A 9,810-nucleotide genomic window follows, 5' to 3' on the forward strand; every position below is an offset into this window, starting at 1 on the left:
GTTCACACCTTCCTTCCCTCTCCTTATTGATAGACTCCTTTCTCCTCTTCAGCTTGTGATCAGCTGTCACTTGGGGTGGCTGCTATCTTTGGGCCTTCACACAGCTCGTCAGCAAACGCAGTACAGTCCATCTGCAATGCCCTGGGCGTTCCTCACATACAGACCCGCTGGAAGCACCAGGTGTCAGACAACAAGGACTCCTTCTACGTCAGCCTCTACCCGGACTTCTCTTCCCTTAGCCGTGCCATCTTGGATCTGGTGCAGTTCTTCAAGTGGAAAACGGTCACAGTTGTGTACGACGACAGCACGGGTAAGGGCGGCGGCCTCATTTTCTGGCGTGCATCCTGGGTTCTTTCTGTTCTTCTGCGGTTTGTTTTCTTTGATTAGTTTAATTTTGTTGTTGCTTGTTAATTTATCACTATTGTTGTTTTTGTTGTTATGCAAAAGAACTAAAAGATATATGTAGCCAAGTATCAACACTTGTTCCAGAAAAGTAACAACCAAATCACATACATTTTCTTTTTATTTATGAAATAAGCATCAGGAGTTTGAACCATACTTTGAAAACAGAGTTAATATGGGTATTGTGTTAATATATTATATAAATAATTTCAGTTAGATTGAGTGGTTTTCTACAGGAAAGTTTCATGATACACAGTCAACATCAAGAAATTTACAGTTTTGACATAGATTTTCTTGTTTTATGAAAATGATATATATATAGTGAGCAATAAAGTCCACATCTTCAAGTAGTGTGCCAAAATTTAAACTTTTGTTTTTCTAAAATGTTGAACAAATGATAGCATTGAAATACTTAAAATTTTGGGACTGCTTTTGTGTAGACACAATTAAAAACTTAAAAATTAGAACTATACATAGAATTTAATGAAATACTATTCATGCCACTGCCTAAGAATAGTTTAATAAATGTTTCTCTACAGTAGTTGTCTGTGTTATGTTGTTTTAATGAATATTAATGATGGTTGATTGTTATCTTTAATTATTAATTTAAAATAAATCTCAGAAAATATAAGAAATTAACAGTAAAATCAAACGTGTAGTTTTGTGCTGACAGCTATTTTGACAAAATAGCTGTTATGTTTATCATAGTAATTGATTTCATTTCAGGATATTTTTCAGTATTCTAAATATTGCTTTAAATTAGAATGCAAAACATTTTATTTTAGGCCTTTTCACTATGCCTTCAAATTTACATTGAGATTGAAATTCATTTAAATTTAAATTCTCTCCAAATATGGCAGGAACATGCTTTGTTCCCATTCACTTTGTATTCTTGCCATGAAAAACTTTGTGTAGAAATTTATCCATTTTATAATGAAATTATCAATGCAAATGGACAGAGAGAAACTCTTCTAACAGAACAAAGAGTTTCAAGGTTGGAAAAACAATGAAAATAGTTTTAAACATATTTCACTGAACTAAGAAAGAGCTAGTCTTATTAGAAGTTAATAATCTTATTCATGTTGTTGAAAAATAAAAAAATGTTAATTTTAGCTTATACATTTATCAATAAAATCTTTAAAAATCAAAAGCAGTTTTAATGGGTCTTTTAACTTAAATTAGACTTATTAGGCTTATTATGTTTTTTTCCCTTCAAATAATTTCCTTCATGTAATTGCTTAAGTTCTCTTAACAGACTGTGTATTAACAGTTCTCCTGGGTTTGCATATGGGGAATGCCTGGGAATCTTCACATGTATAGAAAGTAGATGAGGTTATTTCTCTAGTCTCTCTTGATAAATTTGAGTATATGTTGCCTAAACAGCATATATACTTAATTTTACATGTAGAAACATTTATATATACATATGCATAATTGCATGCTCTATTTTGTATTAATTATTTTCATACTGTTTATAATTAGAAAGGAATTGGCAAAAGATTGTAGTGTGAAAAGGTTTAACATGAATCTGAAAAATTCATATAATAAAAAAACCCAGAGCCACATATTGGGGTGAAAGATTAGAGATGCAGAGCAAGCCACAGCCAACCTCACCTTACAACTCCTCAGCCAATCCTGTGTCCTCAAACTGAAAGCCTCTTTCTGAGTCCTCATCTGAAAGGGTCTCAGCTGAACTACCTTAATTCCTGTTTCCTCACACCTTACATACCATTCTCCGCCCTGCTGTCACTTCCTGGGATTAAAGGTATGTGTGCTTCCCAGCACTGGGATTAAAGGTGTGTGCCACCGCTGCCTGGCTCTGTTTCCAGTGTGGCCTTGAACTCACAGAGATCCAGATGGATCTCTGCTTCCCGAGTGATAAGATTAAACGTGTGTGCCACCACTGTCTGGCCTCTATGTCTAATCTAGTGGCTGGCTCTGTCCTCTGATCCTCAGGCAAGCTTTATTGGGGTATACAATATATCACCACAAAAAGCCATACCATGTCTCTTCATTTATGTGGAAATGTTCATCTTGAGGAAGTGAACAAAGAAACAACAGAATTTGTAATCAGTTAATATCTATAATTGGTAAAGATTCACATGCAATTACTTTTTCTATTCTAGAAATAATATTCTAAATATTTCCATCCCTAGTATAAAATTAAATAAACACACACACACATATATATATATATATATAGTCAATAGCATTTACATAATTGTAGAGACCTTGACCTCAAATAAAGTTTATTAAAAACATTTCAAATTCCTGTTTAAAGCTTCACATTTAGGCATGGTACTGTCTCTTGGCTGTAATCCAAACATGTGTAAGGGTAATATTGCCACTAGTTTGAGGTCAGCCTGGACTACACAGCAAGTTCAAGTGTAGCCTGTGATACAGAGTAAAACCTTGTCTCTAAATCCACCTACTCCCCCTAAAAGAAGATGCCTTGTCACCTAATTATTTTGAAAGTTACATAGACATTTCAGAAGTATTTAATTTTATAAATAATATATATTAATATTAAAGAAATTACAGGTTTATAGAATAAGTGTGTCTGTAAAGCCTCAAGATAAAAAATTATGGATTTTCTATTTTATGCAACAACTAATTCACATGTGTTGATTTGGTACCTGCTGCTTAGTAATGATAGTTATAGGTTTGATCCTAGGCCAGTTGAGGGGACAAAGATTCCACTCTCATACTCTCATACTTCTATGCTAATTTATGGACATTTGATTATTCAAACTTTTGTGCTATTTTTGATTAGCTAATTACATTGGTAAAGGAATATGTTATTAATCTTTTTGAAGTTTAAAATTTTACTTTTGAGAACTTGGTTTTTATTGTATTATATAATAGAAATGATTTGTGGGTAAAGTCTTTTCCTGAGTATATAAAATTTTGTTGTATATAATTTGATCTCTAAAATTACTACTGATAGAATTTTTAAAAAATGTGAATTGCCCAAATAGAGTAGAATACAATTTGAAGTTGTGGAAGAAATGCAATTATAGTCAGGATTGTGGACGGAAAGGGGCCTCATTTGTCACACTAGTCAAGATAAATAGTATTGACTTTATTGTGGACTGATGTATCAATTGCTTACTGAAGGATATAAATGTGTTGTTTTTATTTACATGTTCCTTTTTCCAGACCTATTTATTGCATATGCTATCTCCTATTTATATTCATTTCTACTTGGTTGTATTGTCCAGTTTGATACATGATAATTTCATCCAGTTCTTGCTCCCACACCCCAAACAGATGGATGATATATGAAATGTATTTCTTGACTAGGAGGACTTCCTAAAATGATGTTAGCAGGGCTATTTATTTTTTTATGATAATTAGCATTTGTTGTTGTCCTGGATGAATGCTTTTAAACGCCATGAAAGTCTGTTATAGCTCTGAATGGTGTCCAAAAATGATGGAAATGAATTGGCTTCAGAAACAAAGCTGTGTTTCTGTCAGTCATTTTGGAACATATGATTCATTTTAAATATAAACTAAAAATAAATTGGATAGCTGTCAGCTTGTAAGCAATTCCAGGATAAGTTGTGAATATTTGCTTTAAAATTCCTATGTTTCATCTTTGTTTATAGATCAGCAGTCCATTAACAAAGAACTCTGGGCTGGTAAGCAGAAGCCTAGGATTCTATCCCAGCTTGCTGCTAAATTGCTGGAAAACATTGGAAAAGAAAATAAGGGGATACGAATGACTACAGATGAGCTATCATGCATCAGATATTATGTAAATTCTGTCATAAATTATTTTTCTCAATCTTCAAAAACAATTCTGTGAGTCCCGAAGGAAACAGGTTATCATTTCATCTGGCCAGCTTCCTAGCTGGGCCTCCTGCCCAGCAGCAGCCTTACAAACATGAATATCTTCCTCAATTTCTTCCTTACTTGGGGTCCACAATCAAGTCTCAGTTGCCAGTCTTTACTGCTCTGTTCTCTCATATCTACTGTCTTCCTTGTCGAGCTACTTTTAGGTCAAAAGAGGCATCATCTCTCATGGTGTTTGTTACTTATCTAATCAATTTTGTGTTGATAATCTAGTCTCAACACTTCACTTAGGATAATTTAATAATGAAATTCTGGTTGATTCTCCCCTTACTAACTTCTTGACTCCAAAATGGAGCTGTTTAGGTGGAAGCCCAACCGACAACCATATATACCCAAAAAGGTTGGGCTGTTCGTTATATCCAACTCAGGGACCCGATCCTGCACTCTGGTCTCACACCTCCCATTTTAATCCCCCATCCTCAGTGTGCTAAGTAGCAGCCCTTCCCTCCAGCTGCCCCTGAGAAGCCCACCAAACAGCAGCTCCACCCCTGGAGGGTCTTTAAAGTTTGGCCCAAGACTTCCACTTGTGTTTTTCCCTCATGTCTTCTCCTTCTCCTCTGGGACCATCCAGGAATGCTCCACTCATATTAAACTTGGATTTACTAACTCGACCTGATCTGACTTATTACATAGGCAGCGTTACTCACTACTGGGGATTTTTTCCCATCAGCAGCCAAAACATTTAAAGAGGTTCTGTAAGTGGTCTTGATTCTGAATTTCTTTCCTTACATTTGAATTTAAATACTCAACTCAACTTTTGTAAGTTAAGTTTACAATGGAACCAATAAACTTCTTTCCACTGCTAACCATATTATTCTGCTTATATGGAAAGCACTGATTCTGGTCAACTCCTGACCATGAGATAAACATACCAGTGTGTTCACATTTTCACAGACTATCTAGCTTTAATTTCCTCAAAGAAAGGCTTCTCTGGTCCTCTTTCTGATGTCTGAAAAAATTCTCCCAATTTATCCTAAAAGCACATAGTAACTCTCACTGTGTGTTGGTTTTCCTGGTTCTATTTCTCCTGGATAAATCTTCATCTAAATAGAATAGACTCTGAGACTGTTTATTTTACCATAAGTTTCTAAAATAGCTCAACTCACAAAAGTAACTTAGTGATAACTTATGGTATGAAGACATGAAGATGTTCTTGTGTAAATTGCTTAGAAAAAAGTGAACTTCACTGGGCAGTGGTGGCACATGCCTTTAATCCCAGCACTTGGGAGGCAGAACCAGGTGGATCTCTGTGAGTTCAAGGCCATCCTGGTCTACAGATTAAGATCCAGGACAGGCACCAAAACTACACAGAGAAACTCTGTGTCAACAAAACAAAAACAAAAACAAAAACAAAAAAAAAGAGGGAACTTCAGTGAGTTAGGTAATCTGTCTAAAGTTAATATAGTTAGTAACTTTGAAATATCTATTGAATATTAATAGATTCAGCAAATGTTTTGAGGTACACACAGTTTTCTTCCATTATTTCAAAAGAAAACTAATGTGAATTGCATTTATATACATTTTAATTATAATTAAATGTGTGTTTATTTATTCAAACAATCATAGATAGATGTTCTATAAATCACCTGGGGTGGAAGGCACAGATTATGGATAAAACTTTGCCTCTGTGAGCTGAGGCAAAAGGCAGGGAGGAGAGTCAATGACCACAGTACTCTTTAGTGCAACAAGCTCAGAGAAAGGCGAGAAAACCTCGTATGTGTGAGTGCTCAGTAGAGGAGCTCAGAGCACCTTGGGAAGGGCAGAGGAAGTTCTGCAATGCTGGTTGATTTCTCCCTCACTAACGGAGTAGGGGAAATAGAAGCATCTCAACTGGAGAACAAGGTGTCATGTAAATGTACAGATGCCCCAGGAAGCCAGGTTGTTAGGGACTGCAGGCACTTCAGTGTAAGAGGTTTAGGGGGAAGAACGATGAGGGGAAATTCATACAAAAGGCTAAGGGAGATAGATCACCAAGAGCGTCTCACGTACTGTTCTACTTATCCTTACCCCACTTCCCTGTCCTACACCTTCTGCATGGGTATAGCAGCGTCTGTGATGTTTGTATGATATGAGCCTACCTTCCAAACCACAACTGAGCATTTTATAGATGACAATTTAATTTCTGATCATGCACCAAGAAGTGGAGAAAGGGAGCTAGAGCAGAAGGATCTAGCTAGGTTTGGTTGGTCTGACTGACAGGTAGTGCAGAGGCAGGACCAGTCCAGCCTGTCTCTCCCTGGGGCTGAACGGGATGATGAGTGTCAAGGGCCCAGACTTCCCCATTCCACCAGAGAGAAGCACATTGGGCCGGGAGTCTTGTCAAAGCAGGAACTCACTTTATTGCATCAAGAGTGGACTTACATACATCGGGCGATGGGGTGGGGGGTGGGGGAGTGAGGACAGCGGGCCAATGAGATGATGCTATCTCAGCAGTTACTAGGCAGAGGTGATGCAATTCTAGGTCTAGGTCGGGTAATGCTGAGTCACTGGTATGAGAAAGTCATGTCCCAGGACAGGTCGCCAAACTCAAGCTAGGTTTGGGAAGTTATACTGGGCCTCACGGCCAGGCCTTATAAGGGCCCAACAGAGAATGATACGGGTGCTATGATCTTTGGTTTCATAAAATTCTGCATAAAATTCTGCACTGCTCTGTAGTCGTCAGTAAGTTACTTGCCTTTTGAAATCATGAGTCTAGGTTAGAAAGATGGATCAGAGGTTAAGAGCACCGACTGCTCTTCCAGAGGTCCTGAGTTCAATTCCCGACAACCACAGGGTGGCTCATAACCATCTGTAATGCGATCTGGCACCCTCTTCTGTATACATAATAAATAAATAAATCTTTAAAAAAAAAAGAAATCATGAATCTGGGGATTTTTAAGCTGAAGACATATATACTCCATAGGATTGTTGACACAATTCATAAAATTATTAAGTACTTCACTGAACACTTATAAACTTGTAGCAACTGAGAAGGTTTGTGTTACACTGTATGAAGAGGAAAATGTTACTGCTACTGTTCTTGTTATAGAAAGTCTATATGCAGTAATTTGGCAAGTTACAGAAGAATATACATCTTGGTTTTAGACCTAATCAGTCAATTCTAGAACTCAGAACCAGCTCTATTGAATAATGTTATACCACGAAATTTGAATTTATTTTTGTTTACTTTTTAAATTCATTTTGCCATTATTTTTAGTAAGGCTATGGTGTGATCAGAACCATCTGTAATAAAGATTTTTCTAGTTGCATTGTGGAGAATGCATTAGGAATACTGAGTTATAGATAGGAATAGGTTGAAAACAAAAATAATTTCTGATTGGAAGAAGGAAAGTGTTTCATTTAAAATGGAGTTTATAGTAAGGCAACAAAGAGATTTCTAATACTTAAAGCATACAAACTCCAAAATTACTGAGCAGATTGGGGAAGAAGGGATGAAGAAGTATTAATGCAATAACTGTGTCTGGCTAAAACAGTAGAAAATTAGATTAACAGGGGAAAAAAGGCCAAAAAAAAGAGGCTTAAGAGAAGCAGTGTTAAGTACTCTAAAGGCTTTTTATGAAATGGCCTCCTGTATCATAAAGATATCCTGCATAGTATCTTTAAAAGAAAGAATTACTGTGAGCACACAACTCCCATTGGCATCTACCCTACTTTTCATATGGATGTCTTGTGGTACGAGCAAATAAGAACAATCACTATTTAAAGTGGGGTGGATTCACAGTACAAGAGAGACCAGAGTTCTGCTAGTGAGTGGGCAGTCATGGAAAAGAAGTACAATGAGAATGACTAAAGAGAAGACTATAAATTTGTGTAGTTAGGGATTGAAAGTCCATCCCTATTTTAGGATTTCAAATACTTAGCTTTAATTCATTTCTATGATACAGTCATCACAAAGAAGCCCTAGGACTTTGTCTTAAGCAAAAGCCAATGTTTTAGTACTAATGTGGGTGGAGTATATTTATACACTGCATTCTAGATATATCTTAAGGTATTTTAAGGTTAGTTTCATAAAATAAAAGTCAATTAATACAGGAGAATGATTTTTGTTTTATCTAAACTTTACATTTAAGTGGGATACAATACAATAAGGGGATTCAATAGAGTAAGTTAATTTTAAAATATATATTCCTAGAAGATACTAATTTGAATAATATAGCAATTTTTGTATTGTATAACATAGAACCAAATAATTTTATGGAGTGGGGTAATTTAGGTCTAAGATGATTATATGTTGTACATTTTAAGCACAAAGCTATAATTGCTGTATTCTATAATTCCAAATTCAAATACAATTAGCAGTTACAAGTTAAACCTAATTATTTGGATATAGTTGATTATATAGTCTGACATAGTACTGTTTCAATAGTTGGTTATGTTTGAACTTGGATTTCTTTTTAATCCCAATTTTCAAAGCACAGAATTACTTATAATATTATTTCCTAGGGTCTGATTACATGGTATTATTTTAGATATATTTATAGGAAAAATTCTTTAAATTTTTCAATATTTTTAAAGCATATCACATTATAAGACAAAGCAAAATCTCTTATCTATAATAAACATACTTTGGTCCAAAAAAATATAAAGAGGTTTTATAGAAGCCTCAGGGATGAGTAATTTTTACCTTAGTTGCAGAAGACAAAGATACCGTGAATGATAATAATTCCAGCAGTGACAGAAAGACAATGGCTGTTCCCTTAAACCTAGGTTTTCCCATATTTAAACATACTGAAAAGGACAAATTGTGTTTCCTTCCCCTTCCCTCTTGTCCTGGTTTGTTTCTGTCTCTGTGCAGCCCGGTGGGAAGAAAAGGACTTGAATGATCTCAGTGATGTACCTGACAGGTTCTTTAGATTGTTGAGTGTGAAAATGAGACTCTCCAGCTAGATCTGGGGGCCTTCACTCTCTCCTCCTTATGTCTCATTCTCAGTCATTCATACTCATTTTCATGTTCTTTTTGTCTGTTTTCTCAGAAAACCTATTTTATTGCTAAAACTCTGACATAAACTCTTGTGGGTACCAATAGTCACCCACTACACCATATTGTTTGTGCATCAAGTAGTTTAGCCTAGCCATCAGCAGAGAAGAGCACTGGGGTTACTTTGCCTTGATATTCATATATAGTGATGATTCCCTCCAAGTCCCAAACCTTGAGTCTGGAGCATACAGCAGAAGAGAGCCAATAGAATCTGGGACTGCAGCATAGGACCTGGATCACATACACCTACTATCTGCTGGTGGTCAGAGGTGAAGACCACACTCAGTATTTCCTTAATATGGTCCACAAAACTTGGTTCCAAGATGAGATCCAAGAGCTGCAGATTCCACTCCAGGATTTTGAATGGAAAATGCTCATCTTAGGAGATGACATCACTAACAAAACAAAGTGGGAATGATCCCTATAGAACATGCTGTGGTACGCCAGAGGTTGCCTTATTGGTTGACTTCTACATGATGGTGGACTTGTCTCAAGAGGGACAGTGTCATACCCAGGAACTATGACATCATAGTGACTCAAGCTAACCAAATATTGTAGTTTTCACTAAGGTCATC

The 9,810-nt window shown here is 36.2% G+C and overlaps 1 protein-coding gene across 7 annotated transcripts in view; it reads left to right on the forward strand.

Moving 5' to 3' along the window:
* Positions 1–9,810, forward strand: part of Grik2 (glutamate ionotropic receptor kainate type subunit 2) — a 631,845-nt gene that overhangs the window by 221,698 nt on the left and 400,337 nt on the right. For 6 of the 7 annotated variants that reach the window (XM_052751379.1, XM_052751382.1, XM_052751381.1 and 3 more), the window contains one exon: positions 53–310. The exons of the other annotated variant lie outside the window; for it this stretch is intronic. In XM_052751379.1, coding sequence (XP_052607339.1) covers positions 53–310 — 258 coding nt within the window. The remainder of the gene's footprint in view (positions 1–52; positions 311–9,810) is intronic. 7 annotated transcript variants of the gene reach the window in all.

The sequence above is a fragment of the Peromyscus californicus genome, unplaced genomic scaffold (assembly GCF_007827085.1).
Source record: "Peromyscus californicus insignis strain IS unplaced genomic scaffold, ASM782708v3 Scaffold_22__1_contigs__length_63687245, whole genome shotgun sequence".
Taxonomy (NCBI): domain Eukaryota; kingdom Metazoa; phylum Chordata; class Mammalia; order Rodentia; family Cricetidae; genus Peromyscus; species Peromyscus californicus.